The following is a 22063-nucleotide window of genomic DNA, read 5'->3' as shown; positions in this document are numbered from 1 at the left end:
CACTAGCCTCGTAAACTAAACCAAATCGATATCACGAACTCGACTGTGCATCGCGTGAAAGACAGCACCCTGCGATATTAAAAATTCATCGTGTTTAAAACAACACGCGATTCAAACAAACACGATTTCTCAAAGTGAAAGCATTCGATCAAGAAGTTACGACGCAATTTTAATTCTCTTACAGAATGTTTAATTTTTAACTAAATTCATCAAGAATGATCGAGTAATGCTCCCATTTAATTTACATCAACAAGACGTTTCCTTCCTCTTTCTTTATTCAAATATCAACCTACGAACAGCGACGAAAGAGGATTACTAAGTAGGTTGAACTTAGACTTTACAGAAATCATTTCATGCACTTTAATGCACTTTTTCCAAGAAGAATAAAAATTTCACCTTAACGGTAAATAAATATTATGAAGATCCCAAGTGTCTAGCGGATATCGTGCTAATAACCTGTGGTTTATTACTGTACGACAATTATGCAACTGCTTGAGCAAGCAGATCACCCGTTAATAAATAGTTGTACAAAAATACGATTTAGCTCTTTCTACCTTTATTCGTTAATCAATGTTCTTCTTTTCTAATAAAATTATGCAATTGGTGATTAGAAGAAGAATTGCAATTAAAGTAAAGAAACTAAAAATAAGCGTAGCAATACAAACGTAATTGTAGAAAATTCCATTCATAGCTGCATATTCAGATTATCGATAATAGGATTGCTATAGAATAATTAATTCAGTGTGAAATGTAAATACGTCAGAATTTGTCAGAAAACGAATATGCGTTAATACTAAAACAGTCACTGAATATTTCAGAACACGTTATATTCTAAAGGAGCCTTAAACATCGTAAGATTTCCGCAACTATGAATGATTAACAAGTATAATCTCTAGTTTCCTATAACAACGAATTACGATTGATTATTAACAAATTTGCAATCATAATTAAGGGCACCGAGAAAATTTTTTAATTTATTAAAATTCAACCAACTACCATGCTTAAGCATAGCGAGATCGATCGTTTCTTTCGTAAAGCTTTCAACCTGGTTAACCAATGATCCATACAGCCTTCTACGACGATAAAGAGAAGGTGGGTGGTATTTTAAGGAGAACGATCTCATAATTAAATACCTTTCATCTTATAAAAACAAGCGTTCAATTTCGCGCGTACTATTACACGTACGATCGAAAAAATTTTCCCGGTCGGCTGAAAATCTCGGCCAAAGCCTTGTCCTCGATCGACGATAATAGGATTAAAGCGCGTGGTAAGAAAGAACGCGGAGTAAAATTGGAAAAGAAAAAGCAAAACGAAAGAAGAGAGGGTGAACAGCGGTTCCCTTTGAATCCGGCCAATTGGCCATCCGCCTAAATAATTTATATCGTGCAGTACATTTACGTGGAAGAGGCCGGTAATGAGCGACCCCGTCGGCTCTGCACTTAACGGAGTTTCGCTCTCCTGTCCGATAATTCGTTCGATAATATTGTTTTCGCGCGTAATTAACTCCCTGGCTAGCACGTGAACCGGCCTCCGCACCGTCTTCTCTCCTGAAATTCTCGGTTGCTCCAGCTGCTCCATAAAACCAATAACCATCACAACATAGTTACTCGCGTATAACACGACCGCACGAAAATCGTGCAACGTTACTGGCAGATCTCGTGTCGTCAGCAGAAAGGAAAAGAGATACACGCGAGCCAATGATGACGCGGGTACATGTTGCGAAATTAGGGGAATAAAGATGGTTGATTGGCGCTGCTGATACGTATAACTATAAAGAAACCGCTATTACGTCTCTACGTCTCCTTTCCTATGTTATATCGACATCTTTGAAAATCTTATATCTGAGGGAAGTCGACAAACAATTTTAAGAAACTCGTCTCTCCTTTGGTTTTAACAGATGGGTAACGTCTTAATAAAAATATCCAACGCTGATTAAAAAATCGTCATGAATCAATGACGTTTTTACGACACGATTAATCTGGTCTTGAGCAATCTCCTGTACACTTTCATTTAACTTATAGATTGTTAATAATACTCTGCTCGAGATAATTAAAGGATCGGCATTATAGACGATTCAATGATCAAACAAATATCTATAAATTCTGTAGGTTTGATGGATTGACTTTAAAAAAATAATTCAACAAAATCCAGAAACAGGGAACGTAGATGTAAAAGTTAAAGTAACGGGAGAAATGGCCAAATCAAGTGAAAGTAGTCGAGATTCTCCAATTATTTCAAGTAGTACGTATTATTTCAATTGTTAACCCTTAACCTACGACTACGGGCATAGCCCGTAGTACGATGATCGGGCCAAACGTAAATATCACGGGCATGGCCCGTAGTAGATGATCGGACCAAACGTAAATATTACGGGCATAGACCGTAATATGATGATCGGGCCAAATATAATATACAGGGTTGCTGGTAACTGGTGGTACAAGCGGAAAGGGGGTGATTCTACGCGAAAAAAGAAGTCGAAAATATAGAATAAAAATTTTTTTTTATTTTTTTTTTAATTTTTTTAAAAATCTACAGTGAGATCCGTTATAACGAGACGTGATAAAGTGCACGCGTACCGAGCGAAAATTAAAGTCGATTTTCTCGAAAACAAAGTCTCAAACGAAAAATTTTTATTCTATGTTTTCGACTTCTTTTTTCTCGTTTGTTTACGTTCAGCTTGTTTACGTTTTTGGCCCAAAATTCTCGAACGTAAATCGTAGGTTAAGGGGTTAAATAGTTTCAACCTGTGTGCGTACAGGTAATTTTATTGCTTATACTATACGATGCTAATTTATGCTACACTATGACATAATATTTACGCATTTTTCAATAACATCATCGGAGCATACCGGGTACGCGCAAGTAATAATGGCTCACCGCTGAAATTTCCTTTCAACCTTGCTGATTTCTGCACGTCACGGATTTTCTCCGTTTATCGGAAATAAATAGAACGAGAGAATAGTCGGACAAGAAAGAAAAGATAGATGATGGAAAACGTACCAGGGAAAGAAAGAAAGAAAGAGGAGATAGAATTCATAGCCCGCTGTCTGGCGACAGTCAAGCTATTGCTTTTCCCCTTTCCTACAAACCCCTGGTTTTCCACCCAACGCATCGTTCTCGGAGTTCAAAGCACCCCATTTATAATGACGATGCCCGTATCCTTAACCAAGGACGATCCTTCCTGCGGCTAGAAACTCCCACAGGATCCTCATATTGGATTCCTACCCTCTCCACTTCAAAACCTCACGATACCTAGTTATCTTGCTCTGAACGTCGGAAAATGGAGATGGATTGCATCGCTTGCAGGTGCATGACCGACTAATACGTATATAATGATTTATAAGTTATCGGAGTCGATCTGAATGAGTTCGTAGGTAAAGAGTAGATTCACAGGAAACTAACTGACTAACGACCCATAATTCCTATGATGAAGTACTTATATTCCCGTGTTCCGTATACATGATCCATGTTTCGCAAAGTATAGATAATATCATTTAATATCACTTGCACAATCTCATCTGTTCAGTTTTGCTGATGGAATACTCTTCAAAAAGGTATTAAATAAGATAAAATATTTAATCAGAAGAAACGTACGCTTCTAATTAGATTTATCGAAGCGTTGATTTGAAATCATAAATATGCTTAGACATATTTGATATTTATCAAAACTCCGCTTGCGTATTATTGTGCATGTATGTCGGAAAGAAAATGTAGGAAAGTTCTTCCCTTTGTTTCTGATTTCCTTCTTTTTCTTTTTTTTTCTTCTTGATGTTTAATGATATTACACTATATGGGACATATGACACCATATTCTCATATGTTGTCGATGCGTAATGGGGTTGGTTCGTCGGTTAGGATTGTTGGAAACTGTTTGCACAATTGTAATCTGTAACTTGCTCAGCGTGGTTTTAACTGTCTCTTCCTGGGATGGCGCCCAGGTAATGCATATTTATGACGTAGATTAAAGTCCGTTTTGCGTGCGACTTCTGTCTACCGAAGAAAAATGTCCCCGACACGAAAGAACCTGGCCATCCTGTTGTCGTTAACGCGTATTCATAGCTAAAGAATTACACTCATAAAAATTTCATCGTATTATTTGTGACGAGGGACGGTTCGTAAAATTCATTTTCATCGCTACGCGATGGGTACAGGGTACAGTTGCGTTCCTTTAACTTTACGTGTATACAGACAAAATTACTTTCATTTTAATAGTACTAAAACTACACAGGATTCCCAATTTTTATGATTAGATGGATGTAATATATCAAAAGTATAAATTAATAGTTTCACGTACTGTATCTACGAAATGAAATTAGTTCAAATAGCTCTCGTCTGTGGACAGAACAATGTGTGTCCAAAAAAAAGGTAACTTTTTAAAGCTGTCAGTATCATTTTGAAGATTATATTTAAACACATACATATTAATATTTCGTAAGTGTTACGATCGTTCGCGGAGAGACGCGGTCGCGAGGAAAACGCGTCAGCGAGAGGCGTAAATTCTCGCTACGATTCGGTGAATCGACGCCGCGAAGTAGTCGTTCCCCTGTTTCGGTTAAGATAACAGAGGTGGTTAAATGAATATGACACAGCAGAGTAAGTTATATTTCACCGTTTATTCCAACAACTTATAACGAAGGCAGTTACGCTGGTGCGTATGTACGAGATGAGTGAGTGACTGATCTACGGGTGTGTATACCCGGTTAAAGGATGTTGACCGTTCGAAGGATGTAAAATCAGTACTGTCTTGGGAGACGATGCTGTCTCGGAGGAAAGCTAAGGATGGGTGTGTCTAGCGCACGGGACCATCGGATTTGTTGGTGACGATTTTAGTCAGGAGAGTGAGGGAATAGGCTTCGTTGTTAATTGGTTAAACGAAGGGTCTTAACCGCCCTGGTTAAGTTGTATCATACGTGAGAAAAACTAACTTTCTCTTGTCAAGCCGTGGTAGACAATAGTCTTTAGAAATTCTTCGGAAACAGACGTTTGTTTGGTTTGAAGGACCTTTACTAGGAAATCTATGAGATTTATGGAAGATACTTGAAACTATTGAGGATACGCAGTGAGTATCCGAAGATATCTGGTTGCCATCTTGCCCGCGGTGTGTGGCCTGGGCTAGGTAGAGTGTTACGCGACGTAACAGTAAGCATCAAACATAGACATACGAGTCTATCAATTAACAATCGAAATAATTTAATGTACCGTTTAATGTAAATTACCGTGAATTTTGGCGAGAATCCTTCTATTCTTAGAAAAAGCAAATACGAATTCTCTGATTTGGTTGATTACTCGCTGCTATATTCGAGACTCCAAAATCCAATATAAGCTTCGCTACGAAAACACTCCGTAACAGAAATATAAAGGCATTCCGCAAAATAGATTTTCAGAAATTTATTCATTTATCGTTTGACTATTCGCAATATTTTTGCAACTATGGTCAGTATTTGAATCAACGTATTGGTGCTCCCATTAATGAACAGATTAATTAGCGAACAGAACACTCCGCGAATATACACATTTGAAAATGTCATCGATGGAGATCTGGCGTGCTGGAAAAAATAGGAATTTCCAAATTTCGTCGATTTACCTGTCCTACCTACGTAGTATTAACTGGCGCTCGATTTAGAGCGCATACCTTTTCGGGCTATCCTGATACATGGACGTTGCGTCGGGGCACCAAAGTGGAGACACAAAGTGGCAAGTTAGATCAAAGCGTTCCTAAAGTTCATTCCGGACGAGTCCACAATGTAGGTATCGTTGATGCCAAGCCACCAGTTAGTTCACGAAGATAAGCAGAAATTCTACGTGGCGTACGCTCTTTAAACGTGGCCATTCTCGATCGTTATTTTTAGTGGACAGCCACTCGAAATCGTCTTCTATTTGCTTGCACGAGACCACCCTTTCAATCAACCTAAGTAGACTGCAACGAAAGTGGTAACCTGAAGGAGCTTCTCGACGAACGACGAGGAAAGGATAACGAAAGCTTCTTAAAAATATTGTCTGGACGAAGATACTCGTGTAAGAAAGAGGTTGAAACGTGAAAGGCCCGAATAACCTTTTAATATTTTTGTCTCGTGAGAGCTACTTTCTGTTACCTTTGAAAAGTTTTCAGAGCATGACGGCGCTTTAGTGGAAGAAGAAACCGATCGATCGGTGCCGAAAAAGCGACGTAAATGAAGGTAACTGTATACACGTCGTGGCATAAGTAGACGAGTTCAGCGATTTTCGGTTGTTATTCGAGTAACGAGTAACAACGAGTAACGAACACACTCCTACTTGTATCTCATACATCATTCAACGTGGCATCGTTACATCTGTTTGACGTCATTATATTATCAGATAAGGGATGTTCGCGTTCTGACACACAGCGTAATTGCTTTTGCAATATTAGTACGTAATTCACGTTTAATTTCGTAGCAATTAATTACGCGAGCCACGGTCATGTTTTTATAACAATATCCCTATAAAAAAAACTGTAACCGTTTGCTGCATTATGCTCTAATGCAAATTCGATTGATCCTAAGCAGGTAGAGGAGGAGAGGGAGGGGGGAGGAGAAATTACATTAAAACTAACGAATTTCCGCTACGTCGACCGAAAGTAATCGAAATTAATTGCTCCTTTCGTGGCAAGAAAATAATGTTAAGGTTCATTTAAAACCGGCGCGACGCGGCGTCGTTCTTGAACCACTCTTACTCAAAGAAAACGATCGAAACACGGCTGGAGTGTCTTGCTTCAGTCTGAGAGTCTGAAGAGAAAATACCCGGAAAATATCATTGGCGAAGGAAGACAAGATCTACCTTCGTTTGCGAAGGGTAACTGCGATGGTTTCCGTGCTCGATAACGTTTCCTATTCTTGCCTCTAAAGGAACCTACCTAACGCTGCTCGACTACGTTTCCATGCATAGGTACACGGATAACGGCGCATTCACGACGCTTTAAACTTTAAACTTTAAGCGATCAAGAATATGCAGATACCTCGAGTCACTTATGAAACTTCTCTCTGTTCGAACGACGAGACCGAGTTCGATGACGAAGAAGAAATAACAGAAACACAGTACGTAATACGGCGAAGCATTGAAAACGTCGTTCCCTGAATAGAAACAAAGATTGTGCCAAGGGAAATTTATGGAACTGGAAATGTCGCAGCTACGCATAACTCGCGTACAAATGCACTTTCATATTCCGGTTATGGCTTCTATTGTCTACTACGTAGGTACGATTAAACTTCTCGATAAACGACAAGAAAGCGTGCGATATAGTATGTATGTATATATGAGATATCGAAAACATCTCTTCTCGTAACTCGATGGAGAAACGCGTATCGCGTAACTTAATAAACAATCTTCGTCGTGAATTGTTTTTCAGTTTCAGTGTTTCAGTTTGAAATTCTTTGTTCAAATATTTCGCTCGACGTTGAACGCAAACGAGCAACGCAATTTATACAAATTATCGATAAATGCACGATAGTGACATTAAACGTTTGTATTTTCCCTCGCGCAGAGACCGAACCTGCATACATACACGCGACGAACAAATGTATCGAACGTGAAATGCGAGCGTTTCTGTTCATAAAGAACTTGATGTAAAATAATGGGACATATTCCAGTTCCTCCATAGCAACGATTCTGCGTGCCATCAGGCCGAAATAAAGTTTGGCTGGTCTTTACGAGTGTAAAATAGATTGTCCTCGTTATTGTAGGTGATGCATCTCCATTAACGATGACACATTTCCACGACATGGTGAAAAACGCGGCGTTCAAATGCAACGTTGTTCCCTTTCTAAGTGCGAGTTGCAAAAAGTAGGTCTCTGGCAGAGACATTGTCATTGAAAATATTATACGCAGTGAATGGAAAAAAAAAGCTAAAGCTGGGGATTTGCAAGCGTGAATCCTTTGAGCATACAACAAAGAAAGGGGAAGAAAAATGAAGCATGAAAAGGAAAAGAAATAGAATAGATCGACTAAACAGTAGTTGAACCCTTTTTGCATATTGTCTTTTTTCTTATACTAATTTATAGTCCGTCCGATAAATCGGCCGTGCGCCACGAATAAAATTTGCCATCGCGTGGTGCGTCAACCTCTCTCTATTCCCATTCCACTGCTAATAAAAAAGTAACGCGTACATCGTTAGAGATTTATCGTTCGCGAATGTGAAATGGTAAACGATAAATTCATATTGTCGACGCAAGAGCGTTATTCGAATGAAATGTTACTATTGGCCATTAATGCGAGTTACGTAATTTTTCAAACACACGAAAGAAACGTAATTACGATACGTATACGGCAATTACGTGAATGGAAGATCAATTGCAAGCGAAAGATTCGAAACACGTAGAAGCGTAATATCTATTCCGAGTACTAAACCACGCAATATTTTCATTTCTGTTTTCGTCGTCTTTTCAATAACGTGTCGTTGCTCTGCGAAGTCTTTCATTCGGTTTCCCACCAGGGAGATTCCTCGATGCTGCTATTGTTACATGTACGTGCTCTTTGTCGCGAAAAGCAGCAGGAATTCGCACTTTCATGATCACGAATAAATTAACGTCGGCGCACGCCTACGCAAATTCAAGGCAGTGTTCCCTAAGAAAATATACTCGCGACCGTTCCCATTCTTTTCACTTTCATTTTTATAATAACTCGAAAAGCACACGTAATCAAAAGTATCGTGAAAGCATTCCTTTATTAGTCTCGTTTCCGTCGACTTATTTGGATTTCGAGGTGACCCGAATAACCTGTATGACCCCAGCCGTTTTAAAAATACACACCTTAAACATACGTATACATATGCCATAGCTATGATTTTATCCATCGACGATCCACGTACATATGCTCTTACGTACTTGTCTGTTTATGATATCTTGTCGTCGATCTTTCACGAGATTGATCGTTTCCGATAATAAACACCGAAGCAAATACCTCTCTACGACGCGAGACGATATCTTGCAAGTGCAGTTCTAAAGATACGACTCGGCGACGTTTTTCGTTTCGTATCAGTTCGACCTATTTTTATCGTGAATGCACCAATGGCGAATAAATAAAGTTGCAGCTCTCGAACTGTAGTCACCTTGCAATAAATAACGTGGCAACGTAAATTCTTGTTACATTTAAATTTGATCCGTGTAATCTCTAGTACTGCAAATCCTCCGAGATTTCTCTATTAATCTTGTCCCGGTTTTCTACGCTGTTTTCCCATCAATTCGAACGAAATCAATAAAAAAGAACTGACTACCTATCCGCCGAGTGTGCCCGGTGATTTAGTGCATTCATGAAAACGTTGTAATCTAAAGAACAAAGAGAAATATGCATCCTATGAAATTTTTATACCAATCCAATCGACCTCGAATCAAGAATTTCCAGAGTGTTATATGCGCGATCATTAACTCGACAAATGCAAGCTGGCATCCTGACCATTCGATACACGCTTGAACCTGTCACTATCAACATTATCATAAATCAAATATTTCGTAAGTTATTACCTGTCTGGTAGACTGACAAGCAAAGGAAGATCTAGGTGGAACTTCGCCCCGAGATCGTTCCTGTCAGCCCAACGTATGCACGAGAACCTACGTTCTCGTAGCACCTCGTAGCTACATCGCTGGCCGGGTGAGCGAGAGGAGAGTCGAGTTGCGTGGTTGTGATGGTAGAGCGTTGGTGGAGGATACGAGGATGAGAAGGGGTGGGAGAGCCAGTAGTAGGGGCGGTAGAACCGGAGGCACTAGGGGTCGGTAGTGGTGGTTGAAGAAGGGAATGACCCCGTGTACCGGGGTCAACCGTTGCACTATGCTCTCTCTCTCTCTCTCTTTCCCTCTCTTTCTTTCTCTTCTTCTGGTCGTCTTTCTCTTTATTCTCTCTTGCCCTCTCACCTTCCACCCTCCAACATACCCCTTCACCCGCTGCCTCGTTCCCACCACCCTCGACCCTCTCGCTGTTCCGTAGTCATAGACGAACGTTCATGCACTTTGTTATCAGTGTATACCGACTGCACACTGCCGAAGGAACGTTACCACCTGAATACATCTACGCGGTCTGTACACGTGCGTCTACGTGCCTAGATGAACAGGAAGACTTGAAAACCCTGGCGATATTTATGACCAGATATAGGACAAAGATAAAAGAAGCATCGAGAATCGCTTCTTGTTATTCGCTGGTCAATGCGTCTGTAACGTTTGGTCTGCATGGTTATTGGAAGGATTGCCGGAAATCCTCTCGCTCGCAGCTACCCTGGTTTACACATTGATTTTTTCTACGTGAAACAATTGGAAATCGTAACTTGCGATTCGTACAGGCGGATCCGATTATGAATACAGAGGATCAGTTCGCGTTATATCTCATAGGACATACTGCATTTCTACATATGCATATACGTCTGAAAGGATATCAATGGCGGTCACTGATCGAGGACTGACTCTACCAAGAAGTAAACCCTCGAGTAACTCTTCTCTTGGTCGTTTATACTACTCGGTTAAGTCGTTCAATACTCAGATCATACGAGGCCGTATACAAAAGTCAGAATGGAAAGAAAATCCTGGATGCCGATTTGATGCACTTATATGTATCGGAAACTGGAATTCCCCCTTATATTCAAATCGGGAATTGGACGAGAGGATATGGATATGGACGATATGGATATGGACGAGATGTAGTCCTCAAAACTGAGAATTTGAAATATCAGAAGATGGAGTAATACAAAGTTAATATAAGTATAATTTAACGAAAATCGATTTAATGTGAGAAATCCTCGGTAGAAAACCATCGAAATCGAATGATGAAAAGATCAAACACAAATCAGGTTCGTTTAATTAATTAGATGATTAACTTCATGTAAGAATCACGGATAAATCAGTATCTATCAAAGCTACAGAAAAATCGGAGAGTAACCTCGCTGCTTCATATACCAATCCAATTATCACATCGTCTTTTAACCCTAACCTTAGCTCTCTCTATTCTCATCCTTGAATGGTTTTCCAATAAAAAGGACACCCCTCTCACTTTGTATGAACGCTCGTTTTACGAAATGTAATTTTTAACTTTAGTCGTTTTAGCAATTGCCGCACGAAAAACTCCGTGTGTAATACGAAGTTCGGAAATGATTTGCTCGGTTCAAAAGCATGGGATAAAAATAGTTACGGTAATATGGGAAAATAGCTTGCACATATTAAAAATTATACGTAGCTTTGTCTCCTTACGTTGAATTTAATTTGCGTTAAATGTTTTTTGTAACTATAAAATCTTTTTATTCGTTGAAAATATATGCACCTAAATACGTAAATTGTACGAAAAATATATTTTAAACTGGAATTTGCTCGAGAAACTCAACCGACCATATAAGCAGATAACAAAAAGATACAAGTTACGATGCTGAATAAAATATGAGTAAAAATACTAGAAGTTTTTAACTATAAATATCTCTTATGCGTAGTTATACGTTTCTATAAATTGTACAGATGTTCCAATTGCTTTTGCTCACTTGCTTTCCACGAAGATTATCCAACGTACTTATAGCGACTGCTTTATCTAGAATTACTCATCTCTAAAGGATTACTCGTACGACATGTTAAACTTCTATGTTCGTATTAAGCGCTTCAATTCAGAGTGTAATAACAAATTCAACAGTGTAGCGGCGATAGACGTTATTTCGTAATTTTTATAATTTACTTATATTAATATCTACGCGTTTAAGAACGAAACAGCAACTTAACCCAGTTACGTAATTAAATTAAAATCGCGAGAAATTTCGTTGCATATTCTATAAGCGGAAAATAGAATGTGAACTTGTAAATTGCATATCAAAGGCTTTAAACGCAAAACGAAGAAAACCATTAAGTAATTAAGAAAGTAGGTTGAATAACAAATATTCGTTTGTTGTTTTTATGCATAGCTTATCTTTTATATTTCTTGTACTTGCGACGATTTAAGAAACAACGTACAGTCAGTGAAATAATATTTCCTCTCATTCCTGTTATTTTTGCACATTCGATAGAAATAAATACGCCGCGTTTACCTTTTCAGACCAAAAGAAATAGAAAGGAAATATGCTTAAAGCATTGTTTACTATGCCTCAAATATGGAACGTATGAGGAAATGTCCTTAATTACTTGCGTAATGAATAACTTTAATAACGACTATTAATCAACACATTCGTTTCCATCGTATTTAATATTCTCGGAACGAGTCTTGGAAATTTCTTCCCCGCCTTACTTCGTGCTTCAAGTATTTCTCCATTTCTACAAGTTTGCTTAGAAGCATTTGCTCTTCTCGAGCAGTTTATTCGAAAATAAGAAAAAAGTTTCAAATCTGATGCAGCCATCGTTGCAAGACTGTTCTAACCTTACTTTATCGTCAGTTCTACAACTCTATTTCACGTTCATCCGGAGAATTTCGGGTAAACCGCTTTAAAATAAAACAAGCCACTTAAGTGAAACGACATTTGCAGAGAAGCAATTACAACAATTTCCTATTATGTAAAAACTCGAATAAAATAAACGAGACGACTGAAAGTCAAATTTTCTAAAATAAACTAAAATAAACGACTAATCGTGTAAATGTATAAAGATTAGAGAGAAATAAAAAATACATAAAATAAAGCATTGTAATAATCGAAAGCGATTTCGATAAGATGGAAAGTGTCGCGATGGCGAAACGATAAAACGAAATATTTTCTAGTTAACGGTCGTCATCTTAAACCGGTGCGGCGCGGTGCGGCGCGTGTAGTGAAATACACGAGACAAAAAGACAAAAAGAAAAGAAGAAAAAAAGATATAAAAGTGGAAAAGACTCACCCGTGACGCTGAGCAGCGACATATTCGAAGATGTTCTTGGTAGATCGGCTTAACGCTGAGAGTTTCGCTTAATTGGTCGAGCGACACTTCATGTGGCGTGGAGATCCGTAGGAAAGAGATTGCAGCTATATAACGAGACACGCCGGATCGAAGGAGCACACTCGCGTATACGACGTACTTACGACCCCCTTTCCGCAGCGATATTACTATTTTCTTTTTTTCTTTTCCGCACTGTGCGCCTGTACCCACGTATAACGTGTGAATACGAGAAAAACACTCGCGTGTGTTTATACGTGCATATATACTCGTATATATAAGTATATGTGTATATAATACGTATGCATATATATGTAAATATTACAGAGAGAGAAAGAGAGAAAAAGAGATAAAGAAAGAGGCGGAAGAGGGAGACAGATAGATAGACAGAGAAAGATACAATATGTATATGTGTGTCGCGATATGGCGCTACACGAATCGAAATTTCAGGGCAGGAGTACGAATGCAACGGGCAGTCCGATATCACACTTCTGCCGTTCCTTTGTTCTATATTTCCTTTGTATATTTACTATTCTTTTTTTCTCTCATTCGTATATGGCACTACGTATTCACAGTCGTGTCCTTTCTCGTAACGAGTTTTTCTCTTTCGTACCCGGCACGCGTGCATCAAAACAACAATGAGGTTATCGTGGTTCTTCTACGATATCCCGGCGAGGCTGTCGCGCAACGTTCTGTTCTCGTCGATCGTACACTGTACACGAATGCCGGCGAAAATTTCCACGTACTTGAAGGCTCGAAACTACGACCAGCAAGGAGTCCACAAAATTTATAACCTGAATCTGTTACGTACGCGCACTCTGCTCGTCGATTCGACTGTCACTGAAATCCACAAGGAATACACACGAGAGATCACGCGCGTATATATGACAATGTATGTACGTACTTCGTTCTCTTACTTTTCATTCGAATTCCCCTATTTTTACGTGAGTATCTCAGAAGCTCGGTCTGCTTAATTATTAGAACTGCGATTTAATGTGTATGTTTTTGCGTTCAGCGTATACTGTGTCTGCACGAGGGTCGTTTCGTTCCAGTCGTAACCGTTAAACCACGCCGGTATTGTATGAATCGCACTCGCGATTACCATCGACACGGCGTAACAGCGAGTGGCTGTTGGTCACGCGGAAAATCGTGCTCGCCCGTTCCGGCGATTAAGGCGGTTACTGTTCACGTTCGCGAGCACTCTTACTTCCTCGTCGTTTGTCGAACTGGCCACGTTTTCCGTTTCCTGTTCACCGTATTCCTCCTGTTCGTCCTGTTGCTCGTTCAACTCCTTTGACTGGATTTTGGTCGATGCTACTAACAATAAGTCGAAGCACTTTGGTACTGGCGGTTCGTCGATTCTTGCGAGTAACGATAGCAAGTAGTTGTCCTCGTGTTTGTCGGTGAGCGTGCGGCGATCTGAGTTTAACAAGGAGGCGGCGATCACAGCACGAGGATAGTAGTAGTATTCGTAGTACGGGAACGGCAACGGCAGCGCCAACGCGACGCAGCTGCTGGTCCTGTGCAGGTCGGTGGCCACGGTGTCGGTGTCGGTGTCGGTGTCGGTGTCGATGTTGTCATCTACCACCCGGCCGGAATGAGGCAGCATCGCCGTGGCACCGCGGGGTGCTTGCTCGAACCGCTTTTGTGCACCGTAGGTTCGGCCGAGCGCCTCTCGCTTCAGGAGGAGCGCCCACCGTGCCACCTTTCTCGTTATTATCATAGTAGCAAGGGCTGCAGTGCATGCGCCGGTTTGCACGTATACCGTGCTCGTCAAGGAACCGTAGACCAACGACAAGCGTCACGTCCTCCTTGTCGTCGAGAGGCACGACCGGTTATCACGGGCATTTCACAACGATCACAGAGGAAAACGGGACGGATAGAGGGAACACGGATCGGAAATCAAAGAAACCAGATATACGCTCGTATGTGTATATATATATGTGTGTGTGTGTATGTATGTATGTATGTGCGTATGAAAGTAGAATTTAGCAAGGAATCGGCGAACAGAAGGTGAGAAGAAACGAGAGGGACGTAGAACAAGAGGAAAAGAGAAAAGAGAGAGAGAGAGGGAGAAACGGAGGGAAAAAAGGGAAGAGGAAGTGTAAAGGATATGGAGGGGATGAATAGCACGCACCACGAGCAAAATTAACAAGAATTATTGCGAACGGGACCAATTGAGTTCACACTGCTCTCTCTATGTTTTCGTCGTGCTAGCACTGTTCGCGACGTCTCGTCGTCGCACGTTATTTCTCTAATTGTTGATGATATTACGATATGAAACACGAGATTGAACCGTGACCACGGACGTGTGCGATGCTCCGGGTGCACTACCACATTAATGCGGTGAAACGTTGTTACGAACGTACGCGGACTGCTCGACGTCGAGCACTGTGCGGACGGAGACGCCTCCGACACGCCGCCGCCATCTTGCTACGTCAAGCAGGTTACATAGCGCCGGCGTCGTATCGTCGGAGTCACACGAACGTCACCGACCTTCGACGATCGTTTCGGCGAGCAACCACGAATCAGCCACCCCTTTCGACTGCTCTCGCGGAACTGTCGTGCATTTTGCTTCGATTGTTTGCCTCATTTCTAATTCGACGTTTCTGTCGACGATTGCACGCTCAATCGACGTCCAGTCAACTTGTTTCACAAATCTTTCAGGATGCTTCTTTTAACACTGCGATTAATCATACACGATCTGTTTTACCGTTTTTTGTTTTCTCTTTATTTGATCCTTGTCTTTTTTATATCGTTTGTACGATACAATACGCAGTCGCACATAACGCGCTGTTAATTATTGCGATAGATATCGTGTCAGATAGAGTGTAAACGTTTTTCGTGTGTAGAAATCACCACGTGGTACGCTCTATCAGAAATTGATTAAGCAGGATACAAGTACGAACTAGAAGTCTTTAATTGATTCCTTTACTGTTCATTCAAGTGTCTCGTTTATTCTCGCATTCTAATATATCATCATTTCTTTACTATATTTAGCCATGAACTAAAAATTCGGGAAAGTGACTATTCCTTTTTATTATTTCTATATTTTTCATTAATTTATGACTGTTCTACATTGAATGTTTATAATCATTAGAATTTCAGTCAGTAAGTAAATGTCAACTAGAAATATAAGCTTTTATATATTATAAGGAAAATATTATTTTAACAGGAACGATGTTTTGACATATTTCTACCGTATAGTCGATAAATCACGAAACTGTTAACATCGTAAGTTTCAAATATTTCGAACCTACACATTTTAGGCAGAAAATTGGTTCATTGCGATGGTTGCATGTAAAGTGTTATTGCTCGCGTGAGAAGCGACTGTAATATAACGTTGAACGAGCTGGAGGACACGCAATGTCTAGAATTTGTTCTTCTGAATCACCTGAAATATAACAATATAATAGTCGACTGTCCAAAGACATGATGCGATGGCAGTACAAAATATTTTATACATAACGTTCGACAATCATTTTTTCAATCACCGGTTATTACTTTTTGATTTTTTCGCGGAATCTGTATCACTTGTTATTTACAGACAAAGTTAAACCAAGCTACGATGTGGAAGTATCAATAACGGGTTCATTACTCCCAAGCTAGCATCAAATGCTGACTTGTACCACTGGGAAATCGTTTCCCTTGTTCTGCGGTAATACTACTTGCTCTGGTCTGTATTGCTCTTTGCAGCAATACATCAGTAGTTACTGACATCTCTGACCATGTATTTCATGAAACTACTCTACTTTATTTCATTGCATGTATTAATTAATTAAAATTTAAACTGTTATTTCACTAAATAAATTTATACGCACATTCTTTTCTACCACGTGGCGGAAAATAAGAATGTTCCAATTATTAGTTAGACGAATGTATCCCAATTCAGCGAATAACAGAAACTTATTGACTTCTAAATTTTCTCTACCGTACGTTCCAATTTATTCCGTAATTCGTATAATTCTGCGTCTATAGACAGTAATCAGCCGACCGAATATAAATCGTACAAATATATCAAAAGTTATGTAACGGTCATGTTGGACCGCGTGGCTTGAACGGAGAAATATATTTCTGAAAAGTAGTCGGTATTCGGTCGAAGAAAAGCGGAACTTTTGTGGCTTGCTTTCAATACGTCGTGTTGGTGGTCGTCTTACTCATTTCAGGCATCACACGAAGACCATTTTCTCGGATCTTTTCTCCACTGCGGCCCGACATCTGATCATTCGCCCACGTTTGTCCCATCTTAAGTGTCAGAATGACGTAATATACAAACTCCTCCCTCTTGTGCTCCGATTGCCACTTGAAAATATCTCATCTCTATCTATTTTTACCTTGCTTCATCCCCTATGCTGGACGTTATACGTAGAGCATTACAAACGTCGCACGTAGGTACGCAAGATGTCGTTTTAATTTAAATCAACTTCGTACGAGTACAAGCTATTATTGAGTTTTCTGGCACGATATGATCACTTAGGAAAGGATAACACGATACTTGTATCAGAGTGCAATATTAAGGACGTACGATATTTCTTCTTATTTAGTAAAATATTATATACCCTGAATGAAATACGAATAAAATTGCCAATCGAGGTGAAAATTTATCGTGGAACTTGTGTATGACGCTGTAACAAATTATAGGTAAGACATTATACAAAGAAATTCATTAATATTCGAAGCATGTTCCAAGTGGTATTCCGCAAGATTGGAACTTGCGATAGAAACCACACTTCGTTCATTTTCTTCATCCAACTTGACGAAACTTTTGCCAACGAAGTTTCTTCTGCTGATTTCCCTGGATCCTATTGTGATACGCTCCTCTTTATCCGAATGGACTATTCGAATTGTTATAGTTGTATTTAGTAATTTGACTGTTAATGGTTCCGTGTCATGTTCAATAATTCTTGAAGTAGAAATGCTTTGTTGTTCGAATGACCGATGGAAAAATTTGTTTCGTTTGATTGGAAATATCGAAAACTTTTAAATGCCATCGCAACAGAATTCAGGAATGATTGAAATCATTTGTTTAAAGGCATATAGGTACTGAAAACATATCTGCAACGATTGGATCTAAATGTCCATACACACAAATATCTGTACGTGAACTTCGCAGTACGCGTTTTATCCGATAACACTGATAACGGAAATGTCCATGTATATTAGTAAATTTAAATATATCGAATTCACAACGCTGATTTGATAATGATTTTTAAAGAAACAAAGCAGGTTCAAGAAAATATCCATCGAAAAGGCAATCACAAGAATTCTAATATAGAAATCTGATTAAAAGTTGTTGTCAAAATTATTATACGTATGTTTTACGGCCTAAGAGAAATACGAAAAAATGACTAAGCCAAATATAACGTATACCTGTTTTATAACTGGTGCTAGAAAAAACTAGGAAACATTGAAGTAGCGGATCCGGAAGGATTTTGTGAGGTTTAAAGATTCGCCACAATACGCATTAACATATTCATACGCTAAATCCAATTCCACTTGCTTCAAAAAATAAACCATCGAGAGTAACTCTGGCCTTCCTGGACCACGTCCAACCATCTAACACACACAAATCCTCTCTGACCTATACAGAATTGCTAACACAATTCCAAATACATACCGTGGCACCAGGAAACATCTAAAGTCGCTAGAATCTATTTCATCCTAATTGAAACATCTCATGTATACGCCGAACCCTTATAAGTAATCTTAGATACGTCCAAATTCTACATACATAGCAATCATCGATGATCTGATATTCGGATAACAACGGTTAAGAACTGATATTTGTATAATATTTGATACAATGAGATTAACAAAGTCAAATTATGGAAATGATACTACGAATATGCTGTTATTATGATCCTGTATTATTTCATAGCGAACGAATCTAATCTTTCACGTCACACTATGTACTATGATTTCAAACGTCTTCTTACGAATCCTGAGCATCTAGAATTCTAGATTTCGTAGCTTGTTATATCGCTTACCGTTAAAATCCAGTTTCTCGATCCAGAAGTAGTTAGAAGAGATAGGACAGCTCCTATAAGTCACTGATACCGTATTTTGTTCCGTACGTATTTCGAAGCCTTCGATATTGAGTTTAACGACCTTAAGGTTTCTCGGTATCGAGTGTATCTGGATTTTCTAGGCTGCACAGTGTACATTCCATGAGGATCGCGTTTAAGATATTTCTGAAAGTTAATTAAATTTCAGTTTCCCGATATCTTTTTGAAAGTTTGAAACGTACTAAATTACGTTAACTCTGTGCAGATCCTAGAAATTCATAGATCGCTAGCTATTTGAATGACATTGATAACATTAACCTGTGTTTCAGGACCAAATTTTGCGTAGAAACATTTCTACATACATAAAAAAACCTTTAACGTTTAGAAATATTTATAGAAAAATTTCAAATGCTCGTATCAAACACCTACTGATTTTTACGTTATTCTTGTACATTTAACTCCCATAGTTTACCAATATAATTTACCAATTTACCAATTTTGTTTCTTGAAAGAAATAACAACCTACTGTTCTTGTATGCAACATCTAACTGTTAATTAATGCTATTTTTATATATAACTACGATTAATACTGCGAAATATATGTAACACGTTGTTAACGTTTTAACTTGCAATGTATTAACTAATCTACTTGGATAAGCAACTAAGGAACGCAAAATGTGCTAGTGGTTGCAAGCGTATTGATTAGCCGAGCAGCTAGTTTCGTTAATGTAGACACGAAGAGAACGCCAATACCAAAATTCTATGTTACACATTACCCATTAATTGTACATCTATTACATTCCGTTACTATATTCCTAGATATCTGTGTGAGTGAGAGAACCAGTCACTAACTATGACGTCTATCCATCATTGATCGACACTGGATTACCCGCTACAGAATGAAAGCAATTTAATGCTTGTACATATAAAAATATCTTTGACCTTTCGAAGAGTAAAATTTATTAAAACGAGTCTATGTACCGAGTAGCTTTCTGAATAAAAATATGCGTATGAAAAATTACTTGGTGTTTCGCGATTTATGTAGAAAATAGTTTAATAATGTAATCAGTCTGAATTAGTATCTTCATAAAAATTATGGGAAAGTAATAAAATAACGTTTAAATGATACTGCGAATAAATAAGATTGAAATAATATTTCTGTAATGTTATGGAAAAATTGAAATAGATGAATTGATACACTATCTTTTGTCATATCGTTAATATCGATATGATATCTCTTATAATTTTTTGATACGAACGTTGTTGATAAATTACTTTCTCACGAATATTCGAATATTAACACTCAACAACGTAAAAGATAATTGCTTAAATTATATGGAATATATTAAAATGGAACATAGGTTTATTATGTTTGACTAGTTAATTCGGTAAATGCATCACTGCACATACGTCATGATTTCGGGAGGAAACTTCATGTACGTTAATTATACATAACTGTCTCTAAGCTCATCCTAGGGTAAATACAGTACAAATACGTGGGTAACTGGGAATGTAGGTATGCACCACATTCTATACGTACATATATGTATGTACCACGATACAAGGGTACGAAGTAACGAGATAACTTTGTAACAATAACGAAAAGTATGTATGTGCGCAGCGTAACGCAAAACGAACAAACTGCACGTTGCAGTAGTGTAGTCAGAAAATCATCTTTGTTCGACAAAATACAAAATTACATATTTCTCAGTCACTGCAGTTCGTGATAAATGCAACATAAACTAGAGTGACAGCATTATACCTGCGTAAAGGTTAGCAAATTTTAATCGATCTGACCGATTAAAAAATAAGATCGTCAATTATATTACAATAAGACGTAATATCAATAAAATTGATATACTGTAAATTATTTTACTCCGAGTTAACTATCGTAGTGCCATTTCTATCTTTAACCGTAGAAATAAATAATCGTTTCGTTTCAAGTTGCAAAAAGTTATAAACTGTGGTATCAATTTCGATGCAATTACTTGAGTAATTAGTAATAGTAACAGTAAAACAGATTAAGAGGGCGAAATACATGAAGTACTTCTCTTCTCCTAGTACTCTCCATTACCAAAATTTGTCTCCACCGTATTTAGCGTCGATATTCATAAAAATACATTTATGAAAAATTTTTACTATTATTCAAACGTACACTTCGTATATCTCAATGAATGTATCTTCTATTAACAATAAATTGGTAATAAAATGCATTTAGCAAAAATACGTTGACATTAAAATCTCTATAAATAAACATAATAAAATTGTCTTTCTTCGTATGTTTTATAAAATGAGAAAGAAAAATAAATTTTCAATCATTAAAAAGTGTATTGAAAATTTACTACAAATTCTAATTAAGTTATCGACATATTGTCGATAATGTAGTTTCCATAGCTTTTAACCTCACCATTGACTAAACACAGGATATTAGGACGTCACATTAAATGAGATTACACGTCTCATATTCTGAAATACCGACGTCGAAAAAACCAGAATGCTCCTCTCGCCCTCTACAATTTATAACATCGCGTCGATTGTAATTAGTTCGTTCGAACGCGCTCGGTATATTCAAACGAAACTTTGGTTAGTGCTTGATTAAATATACTTCTGGTCACTGAATTTATTTATCTGAACGTGAATTACTATTGCATAAACAAGAACTCGTAAGCAGTAAGGACATAAGGGTAATTATTTACAAAGCGGACAACTTCACCGGTTTCAATAACCTTAAAATATATTGTCAAGGTCAATATCCTGAATAACCTTTTTTACATGTTACCGTCGCTCGACTGTACTTTCTGAGATATTCGCAAATGTTTCTATTACAGTATATTATTCAGTATAAGTTTGGTAATCGAACAATCGCTTTTTTCAATATCATGATTAAAATGCTCTGAATTTCGAATAACGATAATATAATATAGAGCTTAACATACAAATTGACCAAGACTAACTAAACTTTTGTTTGAATTAATGAATCACGTTCAAACGGAATAATTACAATCGTCGCGCCGCGGTGTTATAAATAGAACACTTTGATCATTTCCGTGGTCGGTATTTCAGAACGTGAGACACGATATCTTATAGTATTTTCATTTAATATCGCGTCTATTCTGTACTTAATCAATGGATATGGTCACAGACAAGAACCAATCGATACTGTCATGTGCGATATTATCCTCATCTAAATACTATCGGTAAATAGTAAGAAAATAAAATAAACAACGTGTATAAATGTTAACATGT

The 22063-nt window shown here is 38.2% G+C and overlaps 2 protein-coding genes across 6 annotated transcripts in view; both read right to left on the bottom strand.

Moving 5' to 3' along the window:
- LOC117214741 (protein unc-13 homolog B-like) overlaps positions 1 to 13107 on the bottom strand; it is a 371198-nt gene extending 358091 nt beyond the window's left edge. For 4 of the 5 annotated variants that reach the window (XM_033461044.1, XM_033461046.1, XM_033461045.1 and 1 more), the window contains exon 1: positions 12777 to 13107. In XM_033461044.1, coding sequence (XP_033316935.1) covers positions 12777 to 12798 — 22 coding nt within the window. In that variant the 5' untranslated portion in view covers positions 12799 to 13107. The remainder of the gene's footprint in view (positions 1 to 12776) is intronic. The other variant, XM_033461047.1, reaches the window with a different exon arrangement.
- A 45-nt stretch (positions 13108 to 13152) lies between these two features.
- LOC117214743 lies at positions 13153 to 15317 on the bottom strand. The gene has a single exon (XM_033461050.1). The coding sequence runs from the start codon at positions 14533 to 14535 to the stop codon at positions 13948 to 13950; it is 588 nt and encodes a 195-aa protein (XP_033316941.1). The 5' UTR covers positions 14536 to 15317; the 3' UTR covers positions 13153 to 13947.
- Positions 15318 to 22063: the final 6746 nt, after the last annotated feature.

This window comes from Bombus bifarius, unplaced genomic scaffold, assembly GCF_011952205.1.
Source record: "Bombus bifarius isolate JDL3187 unplaced genomic scaffold, Bbif_JDL3187 scf7180000009243, whole genome shotgun sequence".
NCBI classification, from domain to species: domain Eukaryota; kingdom Metazoa; phylum Arthropoda; class Insecta; order Hymenoptera; family Apidae; genus Bombus; species Bombus bifarius.
Note: the sequence above shows the minus strand (reverse complement) of the source record. Positions and strands in the feature narration are given on the sequence as shown.